The sequence below is a fragment of the Chrysochloris asiatica genome, unplaced genomic scaffold, assembly GCF_000296735.1.
Source record: "Chrysochloris asiatica unplaced genomic scaffold, ChrAsi1.0 scaffold00069, whole genome shotgun sequence".
NCBI lineage: Eukaryota > Metazoa > Chordata > Mammalia > Afrosoricida > Chrysochloridae > Chrysochloris > Chrysochloris asiatica.
Window position 1 is genome coordinate 950,071 of NW_006408587.1, and position 20,289 is coordinate 970,359.

The 20,289-nt window shown below is 39.6% G+C and overlaps 1 protein-coding gene across 1 annotated transcript in view; it reads left to right on the top strand.

The window, feature by feature from the left end:
* The window catches only part of SUSD1 (sushi domain containing 1), a 155,207-nt gene that overhangs the window by 36,907 nt on the left and 98,011 nt on the right, over nt 1-20,289 (top strand). The window contains exon 4 of the mRNA XM_006864728.1: nt 16,481-16,660. Coding sequence (XP_006864790.1) covers nt 16,481-16,660 — 180 coding nt within the window. The remainder of the gene's footprint in view (nt 1-16,480; nt 16,661-20,289) is intronic.

Genomic DNA, 20,289 nt, shown 5'->3' on the forward strand with positions numbered 1-20,289 from the left:
GACGGGGGTGGGGGTGGGGCAGGCTTGCAGGGTATACCGTTTGGTTGGTTGATGATGCATGGAGGGGATTGTAACCATGGCAATGAAACGATATACGATAGGATGAATGTAAAGCTAATATTCTCCCATGTAAACTATCACATAATTCACAAAAAAAGAGTCTACTTCCACTCTTGTCTCCGAGAATCTATTCTCTACATAGGGGCAGAAATGAACTTTTTGATACATAAATTGGATTGTCCTCTTTCCTTTCTTAAAACTGCTTTAAACACTGAAATGGCTATTGCATTTAGAATAAAATCCAAACTCCTAACCACAGTCTCCCAGGTTTGGCCCTCTTGGCTTCTCTGTGGAACTACATCTCTCCTCACTATTCTCCTACCAACAAGTCAAGCTCTTGCCAACTCCAGGGTCTTTGCACATGTTTTTTTCCTAGGAATACTTGCCCCTTGCTTTTTGCAATAGTAAGCTCCTTTTCGTTCACATTTCAGCTGAAATGTCACTTCTGCCATTATTCTCTTTCAGTTGTACTCATGGTTTCTGTAAGTCTTCCTCACTGGACTGTAACTTTGGGAGCTCAAAGACCATGTGGTCTTCTTCAGCATAATCTGTCCAGCCCCTGGCACAGTGCCTGGCACACCTACAGCCTGCGCCAACATCCTGAATCCTCCTCCAAAGGGGCCACAGAGGATGGCAGGAACTGTGGACTTGGCTCCCATACTGCTGTCTCAGCGTATCCCCAGACTGAGCCTTGAGGAAGCCCTGACCTGCTCTTGTTTTTCTTCCCTCAAGTTTCATGTCCTTTCCCTTCTCAGTGACCTTTCTTCTTGCTTTGTCTTCTAGGCCATCATTCTTGCTTCCCATGGGTCTTCTATTCTTTGATGCTTCAGTAACAGATGCCTTGGGCCTGACTCTGGTTTCCTCCTGTTCATGCACATGACCCTCACAGGGAGCAGGAGTCTTGAAGAAGCAGAGAGTCTTCTTTGAGCCGATCGACAAGGCCAGGTCTCTAGAGTCCACTAATAGCAGCACCAGATTCTCAGTTCATTTTATAAAATGCCTTCTGAGGTGGTTATTAGTTTGGTATTTAAGGACTACAGCAAGGAAGAGATTTATCACTAGCTTATATGCAATATGAGAACCCAAACACTACTATTTCATGTAGAAACAGGGCTAATGAGTCCTAAGGGTGGGAGGCAGAGATGAAAGAGCTAGGTGGCCCTAAAAGAAGAGGGACATTTAGACAAACATACCTTCCTGCACTGTGCAGCCTAGGCTCCACCCAGGAGGATATTTAATATTGTTGCCATGATATCTCTTCCTCTTGTGAGACTTTCTTAGTGGAGCCCAATCTCACTTCTACAAAGTTGAGAAGGGATTAAAAAGGCTCTGACACAGATTTGTCTACTCAGGTGTGGAGCGGCAGATCAGTGTGTTGCTGCCTGATTGTTTTGTAGTTGTGGGGTGAGAATTCTGAGCAGGAAGAGTGCTGTGAAGGATTCATGATGTCCACCATGGGTTAGGGTGGAGGGAACGATGGCATACGTATCTTGAGTTGATTATCTGTGTTCTAGGTTTGTTCATTTGAAAGGTTTTTCTGGCACCTCACTCTGTCTTGTAAAACATTAAAAACAAAACAAAACTGTGTTGCCTTATTCGCTGCATGCAGCAAATCTCTTTTGTTACCCATTTTCCAAGTAAACACTATTAGAATATGTCTCTTACGAGTGGTTGGTGTCACTTGAGTGTGCAAAATAAGTGTGATGAGTGGTGTCATTGCTTATAGGCTGCCACAGAATGGTGAAGCAGGACTTTTGCAGCTGGAAAAACCTGTGTGAATTTTGGCCGTACCACTTGTTGAGAATGTGCATTTCTACCCTAGATATACTTAGAATCTATATTTTAACAAGATCCCCAGGTGATTCTTATGTATGCATAAGATTTGGATTCAGTATGTCCAGAGTTAAAAAGGCAAATTCTCAGCATGGGGGTCAAATCTGAATGAAGCTGTTTGAAGCTCTGGTTGTCTTTGACTTGATTACTCCTCATGGTGATTCCCTATGTGTAAGTGTAGAATTGTGCTCCATAAGGTTTTCATTGTCTGATTTTTCAGAAGTAGATATCCACGCCCTTCTTCATCAAGACCCTGTAAGGCTTTCTGAGAATGGCTAGTGGGTTTCCACTGCCTACTTTGTAGTTAGCAGTCCAGTGCTTATCCTACAGTACCACACCTGTTGTTGTTAAGTGCCGTCCAGTCTGTTCTGACTCATAGAGACCCTGTTGTAGGGGGGCATAAAAGAGTTTTCATCTTACAGAGTTATGATGAAGATTTAATGAGATAATGAATATGAAGCACTTGGCACTGTGCCTGACACAGTAGCTGTTGGCTAAGCATAGCCATTATAGTAATAGCCTCATAAATTATGACTCAAAATCTAGTGGGGAGCAGCAAGTACTATTTTTTTCTGGAATGTCATCTTTTTTTTTCTTTTTGCAGATGATTTTTTTTTTTAAGCAAAATTTTAGAATCTTTTTGAAAGTTCTTCCCCTCAAGCAGAAAGGTCTCAAATTCTTCAGTTTTCTATTTACTTTGCTTGTGGTTTTCACTTAAAACATTCTGTTTATAACTTGAACCTTAATATGAGGAGTTTGAAGTGATCGTTTGAACAAAGCTTCCTATGTAGTTAAAAACCACTATCACCTCTATACATGGAAGATTCTTACAACAGATATGCTGATAAGCCTTTTTTCCCTTCTAGCACTCTTGTTTTCACCCACCCTATCACCTCCTCTGCAGTTTCTGAGATGCTCAGATCCTAGCTGTTTCCATATTAGGCCCTGTTTGTTGACAGTTAAGTGTTAGTTATTACGTGAAATGGAAATTTTTCTTTTTCATCCAAATGAGCTTTCTCTCTGAATATGATCTGAAGGTAATGTATTGTTAGTCAAGGCTGAAGTCGTGAAAGACTTTAGAATATAAAATACATCAAAAAGTAATTCTTCTTTTCTGCTACTGCCTTGAGGGCAAGTGGACTTTTTGGTATTAATGAGGTCATTAGCTTAGTTACAGTAGTTAGCAAGTTCATCTTGAGGATGTGCTTCATGACATACTATAAACCTCTTACTTTCATTTGATGATTGCAGTAACAGTTTCTAAATTCAACTTGCCATATATTGAGATGTTAGATCCTAACCCCCAGCATCAATGAAATATGTAATTTAGTGCCCGAGTGATCCTGAAATGAAGGTCTAACTACATTTGGCTAAATCCAGAACATGCTGTAAAATGCATGAAAGTTTGTCATAGATTATAGCTTTTAGTATTATTACACACATCAACCTCACAAAGATGAATGTTCATAATAACATTATTAAGTCATAGGACTTAAGACTGCAGGGAGTATTTAAAATATATATATATAGAAGGTCGGCACAGCTCACAAAGAACTTATAGTTTGGTGGGAAAGAGAACATTTTCACAAAACAATTCACTAGGAAATGAAGAAAATATAGGTACAGTGCCAAATTATCTGATTCAGAACTTGATTGTGGTATAGGATTCTGGTGTTAATCCGTCTAGACAGTTTTGGCCCTTATGATTGATCACATGACACTAATTTCCAGGTAATATATTAACCTTCTGATTTGATTCCAAAGCACGATAGTTTCATTTCTATCATTCTATCATTTCTATTATGATTGGGTAAAGACAAAAACTGACTTTAATGTTACTCTTCAGCTTTCACACTATTTTTTTTAGTTTTCACACTTTTGCTGCTCTTTTTTTCAGAGCTTTATGTCTAGTACTTGCCTTACTTTTTTGTTAATTTTTTTTTTTATTTCGGTCAGTATCATAAGGGGGGTAGGGCTACTACTCCCGGCAATTGGTTATGTCTAAGACATTTTATAAGGAGCCCTGGTAGTGCAGCGTGTTAGGCATTGAGTGGCTAACCACAAGGATGGCATTTCAAAGCCATTAGCCAGCCACTCCACAGAAGAAAGATGAGACTTTTTGCTCCCATACAGATTTACAGTCTCAAAAACCCTACAGAGAGTTGCTAGGAGTCAGAATCAACGCAATGGCAGTAGGTTTTTTTGTTTTTTTGTTTTTAATTAAATGTTTTTATTTTGCATTGAGTGAAAGTTTACAGGGCACATCATCAGCTTCACATTCAACCATTCATATAGCTTGTTTCATTACATTGATTTGATTTTGGTTTAATGCAATTTATAGACATTTTTTGGTCATTTTTTCTTTAATACCTTGTCTGTTGCTCTTTACAGCAATCTTAGATGAGGTCTTATAATGTATTCTGTTATTAATGTATATCATTATGTGACTGTTTACAATAAGCAGTAGCTGATGTGGGGGGCATTCACAATACAGTCAGTCATTGATTCCAACATAAACCCATTACTACAGAGTTCATTCTGACTCATGGAGACCCTATAGGACAGAATAGAATTGATCCATAGGATTTCTAAGGCAGGCTATAATCTTTATGGAAGCAGACTGACACATCTTTATCCTGCCTGCTGGCCTTTAGGTTAACAACTGAGTGCATAACCACTGTGTCACCAGGGTTCCTTATTCATTGATTACCCAAACCCACTGTCTGACTCATAGTGACCCTGTGTACAGTTTCTGAGGCTGGAAGTCTTTGTGGGAATAGAAAGCCTCATAAACTGCCTCTACCTTTCACCAAACAGATTTCCTTCTGGAATGCATTTTTACCTGTAAGATATGAGCTAAACTCATTGAAGTCAAGTTGACTTATAGCAATGGTATAGGATAGAGCAAGGAGCTCTGGTAGCAGAGCGGTACAATCGGGCTGCTAACCTCAAGGTCGGTAGTTCGAAACTACCAGCTGTTCCGTGGGAGAAAGATGAGGCTTTCTGCTCCTGTAAAGATTTACAGCCTCGGAAATCCTGGGCAGGGTCACTATGAGTCGGAACCGATTCCATGGTACTTAACAAAAACAACAACAACATAGGATAAAGCAGAACTGTCCCATTGGCTTTCTTCTGTGGCATGGCTGATGGCTCAAAGAATTATTTTATGAATTTGGTTCTTGAAACTGGCACAGCACATTTTATCCTCCAGGGAGACCTGCTCTTAAAAGTTGATTATGTGAATAAAATTACAGACAATGAAAAAAAAAAAAAAATCCCAGCTATGCTTATAATCAGTTGACTATATTCCTGATGCAGACCCAAACATGGTTACTTAGTAATGTCATTAGCCAGAGAAACTTGAGCTTTAATGAACACCCCTCTGCATATGCAATGCACATTTGTGGTGATTATTTTGTTTATTCCCCCTTGATAGGAACTGTGTTAAAATGACTTATTTCCTTTTGATAATGAGAGTTTGGGGGGTTTTGATGTGGAATTATATTTTTGTTATCTGTAATGACCTCTGTTGAATGGATTTTTTGAGTGCTTCTAGAGAAACCTCCTGCTTTCTTGGGTGCTATTTTGTCTAAGTAGAAGGGGCAGTGGCTGTTGTCGTTCTCAGTTTTGTTGTGTTATCTATTACTAAGTCACGTTCCAGGCAAGATCCAGGCTATTGTTGTGAGTTTCCATCGAGCTGATTCCCACTCATGAGATCCATGCTTCTTATTTTTGTGTGTACAGTAGAGTTGATTCCAACTCTCAGCAACCTTATAACACAGTAGACCTTTCCCATTGGATTTTCTTGTCTGTCATCTTTACAGAAGCATATCGCCAGGTCTGATTCCCCATAGAGCCACTGGGTGAGTTCCAATTGCCAACCTTTAATTTAGTAGATGAGCTCCAATGGTTTGTGCCAGCAGGACTGCCTTAGATCCCTCAAATCATTGGGTTAAAAACCAACACCAAGAAGCCTTCAGGAGCCATACAGTTGCAGGGAGAAGTCTTATTTCCTGTATCTCTCTTGTTCTGGAAGAGCTCTTCAGAAAAGATTGGGTAGGGGGAGTTTTTATAGAACTGTTCCAGACTCATAAAACCTTTTCTCCTCAGGTTTTAACTAAATTTTAAGGTCAGTCCCAGTTAGGGCCTAGAGTAAAACCATTCATTATGATGTTATCTAGGTTTCGTGGACTTGGACTTTGAGGGCACATAAATCAGGGTGTGAATGCTGGTTCTATGTCTGGTATTGACTTATGAATATACCTTTAAGTTCTTTAGACCTCCATTTTCCCCATCTGTAAACTTCGTGAGAAAAGCCATATACAAGGGTAAGTAAAAAAAATATGGCTACTAGAGTTCCAGTTCATACATGTATGAGTTTATTCCAAACAAAATATGTTTGAACATGTCTCTGTGATAAGTGGATGGCCACAGACAAGTACCTTCAGCACCACACTGGGATTCTCTGTCTTAGTTTCAGTCTTCTTGTCATTGTTTGTACCATCAAATCATTTCCAATTCATAGCGATCCTGTATAGGGTTTCAGAAGAGTGACTGGTGGGTTTGAACTGCTGACCTTGCAGTAGTATTCCAGTGCTTACTCTACCACATCACACCAGGACTCTTAGTTTCATTGTTGTAGTTGTTGTTGTTAAGTGCTGTTGAGTCAGTTCCCACTCATAACAACCTTGTATAGGGTTTCCGAGGAGCAGCTGGTGAGCTTGAACTGCTGACCTCATAGTTCAAACAGGCTTTGCAGTTCAGTGCATTAACTCACAGTGCCATTGAGATGCCTTAAACAAAAAAAGTCCAATCAAAACTGGCTTCTCAGTGACACCAGAGATGGAGGCAGAGATGAGGACATGGAAAGACAGTGCAACTGAGCACTCTAGACTCATGGAAAGAGAAAGACTGAGTGCTGGTGACCAGGAGGCAGGCTTGTAGAATGTGACCTTTGGTTATTTAAATGATTATATATTCCTGAGTGTTTTTGTGTCCCCCCCCCCCCCCCCCCCCAAAAAAAAAAAAAAACCCAGAGGGAATAGAAGCCAATACTATTGAATGATGGTGCACAGAGAAAATTGTAATCATTGCAATGAAATGATGAGTGTAAAATCGATGTTCTCCCATGTAAGCTATCACTCAATTTACAATAAAAATGTCACACACACACACAAAATCACAAAACAAACCCAAAAAACTAAAAATGGCTTCTGAGGGGGATCTTCTGGGCCAGTTAAATTCAAGGTGAAGAGGCCAGCTCAAAGATTATGGCAACTGTTTTTTGGAATTCAAAAGAGGTAATCTTGATATATTTTCTTAAAGGAAATAAGAAGATTATAAAGACATTAAAAAGAAGTTTTAAGAACATTGAAAACTGCATTCATGAGAAAAGGTTAGGAAACTTGCACCAAGGGATTTTTTCATCACAACAATGTACCTGCTCATTCTTTAAGGGTAGGAAGGGTTGTCTTATGAGAATTACATTGGGAAACCTTACCCCATCCACCCTATAGCCCTTGACTTCAGACTTCTTTTGTTTCAAATGAGTTGCTTTAATTGCAGGTGGCACAGAATTCTGGGCATAACGAAGATTGAAGAGCAGCTCTGGCAGGATTCTGACCTGGGTTTACTGACCACACAGCTAAGATAGAACTAAAGAGATGGACCATTGTAGGATTTCTTGTTTTACAAAAGTTTATTCTTAAATGTACAACAGGCTGCAAGACAACACTTCATTCTAATTAGACGTGGCAAGAGCTGTTCTAGCATGGAATTCAAGTGTTTAGACAGGAATGAAATCAAGGGTCACCACCGCCTCAGTCACAAAGGACAGCTTATTTTTTGTCTGAGTTCTCAATTCCACCTGTGGTCAGGGGGCCCTTCCTCGCAGCCTTCGCTTTTAGCTCTTCAAGTTTCTTCTACTCTTCTTTTAGTTTCTGCTTGAAATCCTTATCTTCCTCACCCATTTTCTTGTTCTGTTTCTTGGATTGTTTCAGGGGTTCCCTCTTGCCACCTTTGCGGCCTGATAGGGCGCTTGCTGCCTGTTCCCCAGACCTGCCACTGAAAGCAGAGCCCTGACTTCTTTTTGTTTCACAAATTCAAAGGTCATTTAAAAAGAACACGATTTGAGTTCTTCGAGGATGCCAAAACTCCCATTTTGACATGATGTAAATGGAAGAATGCTCCTTAGAAATCAGGATGGCCAGACTTCATCTTTCATACTTAGGATGTATTGTCAGGCAGGACCAGTCCCTGGAGAAGGATATCATGCTTAGTAAAGTGGAAGGTCAGTGCAAAAGAGGAAGATCCCTCTCCCCAATGAGATGTATTGGCACAGTTACAACAACAATGGGATCAAGAATATTAACAATTGTGAGGATGGCACCAAACCAGCCAGTGTTTCATTTTGTTGTTCATAGGGTCACTATGAATTGGAACTGACTTGACGCCATTTAATAACAACAATAACAACAATAACAACAAGTTAAAGAGTACAGAATTCTTGGAGAAGCTTTGTTGTTGTTAAGTGTCATCAAATCAGTTCTGACTCACAGCAACCCTGTATGTTTCCAAGGAGTGGCTGATGGGTTTGAACTGGCTCAGAATTCTGTACCACCTGGAATTAAAGTCATTCATTTGAAACAACAACAACAAAACAAAACAAAACCTTGTGGTTAGCAGTCCAATGCTTATCCTACAGCGCCACAGGGAGATGGAAATACTGTCTTCAAATGTGTAAAGATCAAAATGTAGGACATGTCAAAAAGCTTTACATTTTGACATTTTTGTTTCATAAATGCTTCTGATTTTGTAGCAAAACTTTTTAACTTACCCTTGTACCTTGTAGAGTTTTCTGTGAGGAATAAATAAGATAGTTTCTGTCTAGTAGGCTGTTTGGTGTTTAGTAGACTTTCCATTAAATCTATTATTATTGTTGTTGTTAATATTATTAAGGTTTTGAAGAAGTTTCCCAGTTCTCATCTACTTGGTGTTTGGTAGGTGTGAGTTATCCTAGTTATTAACAAATATAGAGGTAATTTTTGTTCCTGTCTTATTTTTTGTACTGTTGTTGTTTTTAGATGTCATTGAATCGATTCTGACTCACAGTGACTGTGTGCACAACAGAATGAAGCACTTCCTGGTCCTACCCCATCTTCACAATTGTGTTTGATCCCACAGTTGTTGCCACTGTGCCAAGTCATCTCATTAGGAGTTTCCTCTTTTTTGCTGACTCTTTATTTTTCAAAATATGATGTCCTTCTGCCGGGATTGGTCCCTTCTGACAACATGCCCAAAGTACAAGAGAGCAATTCTTGCTTCTAAAGAGCATTCTGGCTGTACTTATTCCAAGACAGATTTGTTTGTTCATGGAACTTTCAGTATGGTTTGACAAAAACATAATTCAAATGCATACATTCCTCTTTGGTCTTGTTATGTATTTTTTAACTTCCACAGGCATATGAGTCTGTTGAAAATACCATGGCTTATGTGAGTCTGTTGAAAATACCATGGCTTATGTTAGGTGCTCTTAGTCTTTAAAGTGACATTTTTGTTTTTTGACACTTTAAAGAGATTTTTTGCAGCAGATTTTCCCAATGCAATACATCATTTGATTTCTTGACTGCTGCTTCCATGAGCATTGATTGTGGATCCAAGCAAAATGAAGTCTTTGACAAAAAAAAAAAAAATCCCATTTATGATCATGTCATTTATTAGTCCAGTTGTGAGGATTTTTATTTCTTTACATTGAAGTACAGTCCATACTGAAGGTTGTAGTCTTTGATCTTCATCAGTAAGTATTTCAAGTGAGTTTAGGAGAAGAAATATCATAGACTTGGATTCAACTCTTGGCCATCAAATATTTATCTGTGTAACTTTGGGTATTTAACCTCTCTGAGCCACGTTAACCTATAAAATGGGGGTAAAGATCCTTCTGATTCAGGGTCGCCACCACTTGTCTGTCAGTTTGTTGTACTGTGTTGGTTAATGTGTTGGTGTGATGCTGGAAGCTATGCCATCAGTATTTTAAACAGTAGCAGGGTCACCCCTGGTGGACAGGTTGCAGCTGAGCTCCCAGACTAAGACAGACTAGGAAGAAGGAGAGGCGGACTACTTCTGAATATTTAGCCACGGAAAATCTTATGAATAGCAGTGGAACATTGTCAGATATGGTGTTAGAAAATGAAACAATTATAATTATCACCAGAATATTGTCAAATATAGTGCTGGAAGATTAATCCCTCAAATGGGAAGGCACTCAAAATATGACTGGGAAAGAGCTGTCAACTGAAGTAGAGTTGACCATGATGATGTGAATGGGACTGTCATTTTCTGATGGGGCATAACTAGATATGAGGAGAAATAGAAAGCATAAAGGTTGATATCCTAAACATTTGTGAGCTGAAATGAACTGGTACTGGCCCTTTTGAATCTGACACTCATATGGTTTACTATACCAGGAATGACAAATTGAAGAGGAATGGCATCACACTCCTCATCAAAAAGAAGATTTGAAGATCTATCTTGAAGTACAGTGCTGTCTGTGATAGGGTAATACTCATACACCTATAAGGGAGTGTATGATGCTGTGGCAAATGTGTCAGATTGCAAAGTCGTTTGAACTGCAAGGTCAGTAGTTCAAGCTCACCAGCTGGTCCTTAGAAACACTATACAGGGTTGCTATGGGTCGGAATCGACTCAACAGCACTTAACAACAACAACAGCATAAGGAAGATCAGTTAATACTACTATTATTCAAATTTACACATGAACCACTGAAGCCAGTGATGATGAAATTGAAGAATTCTACCTACTTCTTCAGTCTGAGATTGTTCAGACATGTACTGATAATAACTGGTGATTGAAATGCAAAGGTTGGAAACAAAGAGGAAGGATCAATAGTTGGAAAATACCTTGGAGACAGGAACAATACTGGAGATCTCATGATAGAAATTTGCAAAACCAATGATTTCTTTATTGTGAATACCTTTTATAAACAACATAAAAGAAGATTATAAACATGGACCTCACCAGATGGAATACACAGAAATCAAATTTGCGACATCTGTGGAAAGAGACAGTGGAAAAGCTCCATGTCATCAGCCAAAACAAGGCCAGGGGCAGACTGTGGAACAGATCATCAATTGCTTATATGCAAGTTCAGGTTGAAGCTGAAGAAAATTAAAACAAGTCCATGAGAGCCCAAATATGACTTTGAGCATATCCCACTTGAATTTAGAGATTATTTGAAGAACAGATTTGATGCATTAGACACTAATGACCGAAGAACAGAATTGTGGAATGACAGCAAGAGCATCATGTGGAAAGAAAGCAAAAGGTCATTAAGAAGATGAGAAAGAAGGAAAAGACAAAAATGAATGTCAGAAGAGACTCTGAAACTTGCTCTCCAGTATAGAGATGCTAAAGCAAATGGAAGAAATGAGGAGCCAGAAGAGCTGAACAGAACATTTCAAAGGTCAGCTCAAGAAGACAGTGTCAAATATTATAATGAAATCTGCAAAGACCTGGGGTTAGAAAACCAAAAGGGAAGAGCATGCTCAGCACTTCTCTAGCTGAAAAAAGTCAAGCCTCGACTTGAAATATTGAAGACTCTATGAGTAAAATGGACTTCTGGTTTAGCACTGTAGAATTAGCATTGAACTGGAAACCAGTTTGGCAGTTCAAACCCACTAACTGCTCCTCAGAAACCCTATGCAGGATTGCTATGAGTTGGAACCAACTTGACAGAATTTAACAACATGGGGCAAAATATTGAATAATGCAGAAAGCATCAAAAGAAGATGGAAGGAATACACAAAGTCATTATAACAAAAAGAAAAGGTCTATATTCAGCCATTTCAAGTGATAACCTATGTTCAAGAGCACTGATGAAAGAAGTCCAAGGTGCACTGAAGGAATTGACAAAGAACAAGCCTCTGGGAATTGATGGAATAGAAATTGAAATCTTACAACAAACTGATGCAGCACTGGAGGCACTTACTCATCTATGTGAAGAAATTTAGAAGATAGCTACCTGTTCAACTAATTGAAAGTTCCGAGACCCACAGCTGCTTGTGACTTGGGTCTGCACTGAGCCGAGATACCTTTTCTTCTTAAAGCTAAGGAATTAACTGGTCACGTGGGTAGGGCTTTTGTATTGAGGTTTATGATAATTCCAAAGACAAAGATAAGACTCTACTTTGTGCCTATTCCAAAGAGAGGTGACTCAATGGCATGCAAAAATTATTGAACAATATTATGAATATCACATGCAAGAAAAATTTTGCTAAAGATAATTTTTCAAATGTCTACCACAATACATTGATAGGTAACTGCCAGAGGTTCAAGCTGGATTCAGATGAGGAAATGAAATGAGGGATATCATTGCTGATGTCAGATGGATCTTGGCTAAAACAGAGAATATCAGAAAGATGTTTACCTGTGCTTTATTGACTATCCAAAGGCTTTTGACTGTATGAATCATAACAAGCTATGCATAACATTGTGAAGAATGGGTATTTCAGACCATTGTGCTCATGAGGAACTCGTACATACACCATGATGCAGTCTTTTGAATAGAAAAAGGGGACACTGAATGTTTTAAAATCAGGAAAGATGTGTGCCAGGGTTGCATTCTTTCACCATACTTATTCAATTTGTATGTTGAACAAATGGTCCAAAAAACTGGATTATATAAAGAAGATCACGGCATCAGGATTGGAGGAAGACTCATTAAAAACCTGCGATGTTCAGATGATGCAACCTTTTTTGCTGAAAGTGAAGAGGACTTAAAATATTTACTGATGAAGATCAAATACCACAGCCTTCAGTATGGCTTGTGTCTCAATGCAAAGAAAACAGACATCTTCACCATTGGACTCATAAATAACATCATGACAAATGGAGAAAAGATTGAAGTTGTCAAAGACTTCATTTTCCTGGGATCCACTATCAACACTCATGGAAGCAGCAGTCAAGAAATCAAATGATGTAGTGCATTAGGCAAATCTGCTGCACAAGACCTTTTTAAAGTGTTCAAGAGCAAAGATGTCAGCTTGAGGACTAAGGTGTGCTTGACCCAAGTCATGGTATTTTTAACAGCCTCATAGGCATGTGAAAGTTGGACAGTGAATAAGGAAGACTGTAGAAGAATTGATGCCTTTGAATTATGGTGTTGGGAAAGAATATTAAAAGTACCAGGGACTTCTAGAAGAGTTAACAAATCTGTGTTGGAAGTACAGACAGAATGCTCCTTAAAAACCAGGATGGCAAGACTTTGTTTCTCATAATTTGGGCATATTTTCAGGAGAGACCAGTCTCTGAAGAAGGACATTATGCTCGGTAAAGTGGAGGGTCAGTGAAAAAGAAGAATATCGCCAATGAGATGGATTGGCACAATGGCAGCAGCAATGGGCTCAAGCTTAACAACAATTGTGAGGATAGTGCAGGACCAGGCAGGGTTTCATTCTGTCATGCATAGGGTAGCTTTGAGTCACAACTGACTCAATGGCACCTAATGGCAACAACAACAACAACATTCAGACACTATAGATAAGTTTTGGACCTCTAGCTACAAGTTTGGAAGTTCAAATCTACCATCCGCTCCTTGGGAGAAAGAAGAGGCTTTCTGCTCCCATACAGATTTATATCCTCGGAAACCCTACGCAGGGTTGTTGCTAAGATTCAGAATCAACACCATGGCATTGGAGATTTCATTTATGCAGGGTTACTGTGAGGAATAATGAGTCATCTTTTTTACTTTATTGAGGTGCATGTGATAAACTGTAGCCAGTCACACTAGTGTTTAATTCAGGTTCTCAGCTAATGGTGCATATCACAATAAATTTAGAGCGTGTAGAAGTTTGGATGCCGAGAACCCAGCTCAGGGCTGCGGAATCAGAAGTGTTGTCTCTGGGTAGGGAAGGAAGATAGAACTCTAGCGTGTGTGTTTTTCAAAAGCAACTGTGTGGAATCATGAATTTAATCCAAGCCGTGCTAGAATTTTCTTTAAACATGCTTTTCCATGGGACTGTTCAACTTAAATAACTCTCTGATGGGAACTCATAGAGTTATAGGCCAAGGCTGCATTCTACAGGGTTATCTACCTGATCCTTAAAGCCTAGTATCTAAAAACCTGAATTGGCACTGTAGGATAAGCACTGAACCACAGGGTTAGTTTGAATGGCAAGGTCAGTGGTTCAAACCAACCAGCCACTCCTCGGAAGCCCTATACAGGGTTGCTATGATTCAGAACCAACTTGATGGCACTTAACACACACACTCATCTAAAACCTGGTGATCTCATCAACTCAAATGACTTTTACTATTATTATTATTATGTTTGAATCTTTCAGTCCCAACTAAAGCCAACATCTTGCCCTCTATTCTTAGTCTTGTCCAAGATGGAAGTCAGTCTGCTTATTTTCTGTGCTTTCCTCCCTTTAGTATCTGTGCATATTCTGATTCAGCTGTCACTGGGTTACCTCCCATACCTCTCCACTGCACAGTTTTTGTATTCTAGCTTCAAGGTATGGAAACCTACACAAACCTGTACCCTTAGCCTAGTCCCTGATGCTCCTTTTAATTCCTTTTGTATCTGAAACCTGGCTTACATGATAAGGTATTTTAGATATCAACAACGATTGGGCAGTCTTATGAAACATTAACCATCTGTTTGGTTGGTTGCTCATGTATACACACATATACTCATGTCTTGGAATGTTTTGAGTCAATAAATATATCTAAAGGTTTGGTGCTGGGAAAATATGCGAGCCAAGGGGTAAACAGGTATGAAACTGGAGCAAAACTGTAGGAGCAAGCATGGAACTTTAGAGGTAGAAAAAGTTGGAGGGTTTATGAAATGGCCATTTTGTTCTGTTCTCATAGCTGCTTATGACTTGGGTCTGCACTGAGCCAAAATGCTTTTTCCATCTTAAAGCCAAGGAACTGGTCAGGTGGGTTGGGCTGTTGTCCTGAGGTTGTTGTGATAGCTCCAAAGACAAAGATAGACTCTGCTCTGAATAACTTTCCTCAAGGAAATAACTCTGGGGTCCTGCAATTGACCAGGCATTCATGAGGAGATTGAGATGAATGCAGTTCCATTAAATCGATCACTTCTGCATCAGAGAAGTCATCTGTTTCCAAGGTCAAGAACGGATGATGGGGAGTTGGGAACAGACTTTACCATAGTCTTGATTTTGAGTGCTTTAGCTCAATAAGTGGACTTTAATTCTAAAAGCCTGGGTGTCAAGAGTCCTTAATTTTCTTGATGTTTTACAGATTAAGGAGAACACTAAAAAATCGGCATAAATGCTAAAAGTTTGTTTGTTTGTTTTTCTTTCTGTATTTAAGTATAACCGGCATGATTGGCAACATTTTGGAATTACTACTGCCATCTTATTTTATCTTCATTACGTTTTCTTGAATAAAATTGTATCTATAAGCTCACCACTGCTATATAATATGAGAAATTTAGCATGCTTTTACTTCTCCTCATTACCTTTAAAATGCTTAATTATTGAAATAATTTGGTATCTTTTATAATTATTTATTTACTTACTTTGATAGTCTTTATTTCTAAAATCCTTTACTAATAATTTTATCAAGCTCCTGGTGTGGCACTGTAGGATAAGCACTGGACTGCGAATCACAAGTCAGCAGTTCAAACCCACCGGCTGCTCCTTGGAAATCCTGTGCTGAGTCAGAATTGACAACACTTAACAGCAACAACAATCACATTTAAATAACTATTGAGACTTTCTATGTATCTTGTTAATTTCACTGCTCAGTAATGTTTTTTCTAAAATCTTTTTTCCCCATTCTTAGGGTATATATTCTAATTTTTTGTTATTGTTGCTGTTAGACTGGAGTTATTTCTTTCCCCAGAAAAAATTTATAAATGGATTTTTAAAAAACCTCTAGAATATCTGAAAATGATTTTCTTTTGCTCTGATGTTTAGTATAGTTTGTCTGTGTCTGGAACAGTAAGGACACAATTCTTCAGAAAGTCCTCTGTAAACACATTCCATTGTTTTCTGGTAGAGTTCCAGAGAAGAAATTTAATGTCAGTTTGATACTTCCAGGTTTTTCTCCCTCTATCCAACTGATTTTGTTTTTTCTTTGAAAGACAGATCATATAAATTGGCATTTTTGAAGTACATATTTTCTCCAATAATTTGTATTGAGAAGCTCAGAGATTTTGTACAGATTTCATATAATCTTCAGTTGGCAACAAGTCCCCCAATTGCATTATCTAATCAAAGAGTTCCTGATATGAGAATACATAATAAGAGATACCAGAAATTCTCAATATTTAAAAGAAGTCTGAGGTGGATTGTTATAGAGAACAAGGAATTTGCTTTAATGCAAATAATCTCATAACTTGACTATTCTCTCTGTGGACATCTTTGTAAATTTTACTGAAGTTAGTACACTTACTTTCTGTACTCCTGACCAATCTCATTTTATATAACTGCTGTTGGATTCTTTGACGTACTTAGTCTTTTTATGAATATTTACTCTAAAATACAACGTGTAGGATTGGAAGTTGGGGGCTCATACTAGTGTGCTGCTGCTCTCGTTGTAGAGATCGATTGTGGCAGTCCCCCGGAAGTACAGCATGCGGTCCTGGAGAGGAATCACAGCTCCAGCCTGGGCAGTGTGGCTCACTATGCCTGTCAAGAGGGCTTTGAGAGTCCCGGAGGAAAGATCACTTCTGTGTGCACAGAGAAAGGCACCTGGAGAAAAAGTCCTTTGACATGCACAGGTACAGACTTCATTCTGCTGACCTTCTGTTCCTTACGAACCAGAAAGCCAGTGGGACGTAAAGCCATTTATTCGCTGACTCAGTCTGTGTACTATGCCTGGTTGGGTCATGTACCTAGGTGGGCACCTGGTTTTGTGTATGCTAGATCAATCACCAAGATTTAGAGAGTGGATTGGGAAAACAAGTTGCATACAACATTTTATAGGCATCTTTTGAAACCCACCTTAAATCAAAGTGATTCCTGTCTCCCCTCTGCCTGGCTGACTGAGAAATTTTTCTAGAGAAGCTATTTTCTCGGGGGCATACTTAAAAGTCGTGACTTAGCACATGGAGACAGCCTTTCAGAGAAAAGGTAGTATAATAAAAAGGAGTTTTGAAACTTCAGTTCAGACTCTGGCAATGTTATTTAATGTCTCTCTGAGCCTCAATTCCTCATCTATAAAAAAGGGGAAATGCAGCCTTTCTTTTCCACTTCAAAGGGTTGTAGGGGGAGTCCAATGGGATAATTTATGGAGGGCATTTTGACAAGAAGAAAGCACTGTGCACATGTTAGGTCTTTTACTGAAATTGTTAACCTCAAATGAAGAGGATCTTTTCATGAATCAGACATGTGCATATACTTTGCACATGGTTTCCATTTCACACATCTGCCTCCCGGAGATAAGGCAGGAAAAGCAATACTTTTTACAGCTAGCGATAGTCATTTGAGGGAGGTTACAGACGACTGCCACCTAGCACCAAATGACTTTGCAAATCTATTTCCATTGTTGTCTGATAGAATTCCAGAGGAGAAAGTTAAGGTTAGTTTGATACTTCCAGGTTTGTCTCCTTCTATCCAACTATTGGTTTTTTCTCTTTGAAAGACGTATCATATAAATTAGAAGCTTAGAAGTACGTATTTTCTCCAATAAATTGTATTGAGAAGCTGAGAGATTTTGTATAGATTTCATTTAATCTTCAGTTGGCAACAAGATTCAGAACCACATTGTCATCTAATCAGAGAGTTCAGGATAATGATGCTGACTTGCTTGGCTCTGATGGCATATCTCTGGAGAGTGAAATCGCGAGGTAGTTTTGGTTCGAGTCTGTGATGTGGCTAGCAGCAGACTTGTGGTAGAAGCTCTGATCCTGCCAACCAAAGTTGTTTATAGGGAAATCTGGCCAGGTTAAGCAAAACATGGCCTTCTGATGATGATTTTCCCATTAGAGTAATGGGTTTGTAGTCATTTTGGGAATGGGAAATTCGTTGTTCAACACATGTTTATTTAGCCTATATTGTCTATAAAGGGAATCCCTGGGTGGTTCAAAAGGTTAACACATTTAGCTGCTACCAAAGGTTGGAGGTTCGAGTTTACCCAGAAGTGTCTCAGAAGGAAGACCTGGTGATATATTTCTGAAAAATAACCAACCGTTGAAAACCTTTTGGAGCATAGTTCTACTGACACACATGGGGTTGCTATGAGTCAGACGTGACTCCATAGCAGCTGGTTTTTGGTTTTATCTGTGAGGTACTTTGCTAGGTACTGCCTTCTTGAAATTTACATGATAAAGGAGCTCTGGTAGCATAGTGGTTACGAATCGGGCTGCTAACCTCATGGTCAGCAGTTCAAAACTACCAGCTGTTCCGCGGGAGAAAGATGAGATTTTCTGCTCCCGTAAAGATTTACAGCCTCAGAAACCCTGTACAGGGTCGCTATGAGTCAGAACCGACTCCACGGCACATAACAACAACAAGGGAAACAAGCCCTTTCCCCAAAGAAATGCACATATACGGATGTTTATGGATCTTTCCACTGCTGAAGCCCTGCCTGTACAAGAAATCCCCATATGGATCACCGCCACAACAGAAGCAACAGATCATAGGCTAGTGACCTGGATGAGAACCCAGAGACCTTGGTCAATCTTGTTTTGAAGCTTTCCCCCAGGACTTGCCCAAGTTGCACATAAAAGCAAGGACAAACGAATAACTAATACTAAAGACTCCTAGGTCCCTTTATTCACAGTTGGGGAACTTGAGAACAGTTGCTATGAGTTGGAACCCACTCGGCAATGCTTAACAGCAACAATCCCCTATTGGGCCAGACTAATGGTCGGAACAACCTATTATTGCATCTGTAAAATGACCTCCAGGAAGGAGAAAGTGAGGCAGCTACTGAGGACGTCCTCCTGACACAGGGCTAGCTATGGAGTCAGCTTGTAAGAGAGCTGGGCATGGCTTCTGGACCCTGAGCCATTTGCTCCATTGCTCAAGCCACTCTGCCTCCGCCATTCAGAATTCATTAGGGGGTATAGGGATTAGTCACTACATGAAAAACCAGTGGATCTGCATGGGGCATAGTAAGCTATTAATTAGCTGATGCTTGTAGAGCACTTTGAAGAACAAACATGTTATGTAACTGCTAATTATAATTACCGTCCTCAGCCTGCCACCTTTCACAGAGTCTATGGCTCCAGCTGCAGCTATTTCCATGGGTTTGTGCAAGATCTTTGATTTAAGGGAAGAAAAGGCATTCTCTCTGAGAGCTGTGCTCTTCCTGTGAGGAGGCCTGGGTGCCCTCAATCAAGACTGGCAGCTAAATTCAGTTTCCACAGATAAAGGGTGATTTACATGTTGATTCATTCTTGCAGGGTGCAGTGCAGATGACCTCTTGGTGGGAAGTTAAGAGAGGCTTCTAGAAATGCACTGAGAGATGCTGATGAAGGCGCTTCTCACTTGGCTGCACCTCTTCTTTCTCCTTTTACCTCTGTTTTCCACCAATGTTTTCATTGCCCTCGATCCCAGCCTGCTTTGTGTATTTTACATTTATCTTCCTCACATACTCACTTTTACCAACCCACCCACTGTCTTCTACTTTTCCATCAATTCTTTGAATGCCTTCCCCCTCTCCCCTATGGCTCTACTCTGGTTCTCCTTTTTTCTATATGTGAATATTTAGTGCTTAACTGGATGGAATATATTTTTTCACTTGTGTTGTTGTGAAGTGCTGTTGAGTCAATTCCAACTCATAGCGATCCTGTATAGGGTTTCTGAGGAGTGGCTCAAGAGCTTGAACTGCCGGCCTTGCAGTTCAAACAGACCTTGAAGTCCAGCACATTGACCCACAGCACCACACCAGGACTCCATTTTCACTTACCTGGACCACATTTAGTTACTTTACAAGTATTTTTGGAGCCTTTACTTCATTTGATTAATAGCAGAGACCTCTGTATGTTTTTAATGGAGGGTGAACTCCAGCAAGGTGGTGGGGCTTTTTTTTTTTTTTTTTGTAAAGCCAGTTTGGACTGGAAATTCCAGACAGCTGGGAATTAAGCAATTGCTTTAGTGTCTGGAAAAAACCCAGGTGGAAACTTGGTGTTGTTCAGTGAGTCGGTTTACCTCAAGATCAAAGAGACTGATTCATTTTTGATAAGACTGTCCCTGGCTTTCATTCTGCACAGATCATTTGGCTTTTTATGTTTAGAATCTGAGTTAATAATTATAAGGTTGACTCTCACCAAGCTCTTAGGAGGGTAGCATCTCTACTGGAACACTGTTTATCTGCCAGACTCCTTTCTGTGCCCCCTAAGCTGACCCAGGCACTGCTCCAAATGCCTCCAGGACTCCTATGAGCCTCTGCCACTTCTATTTT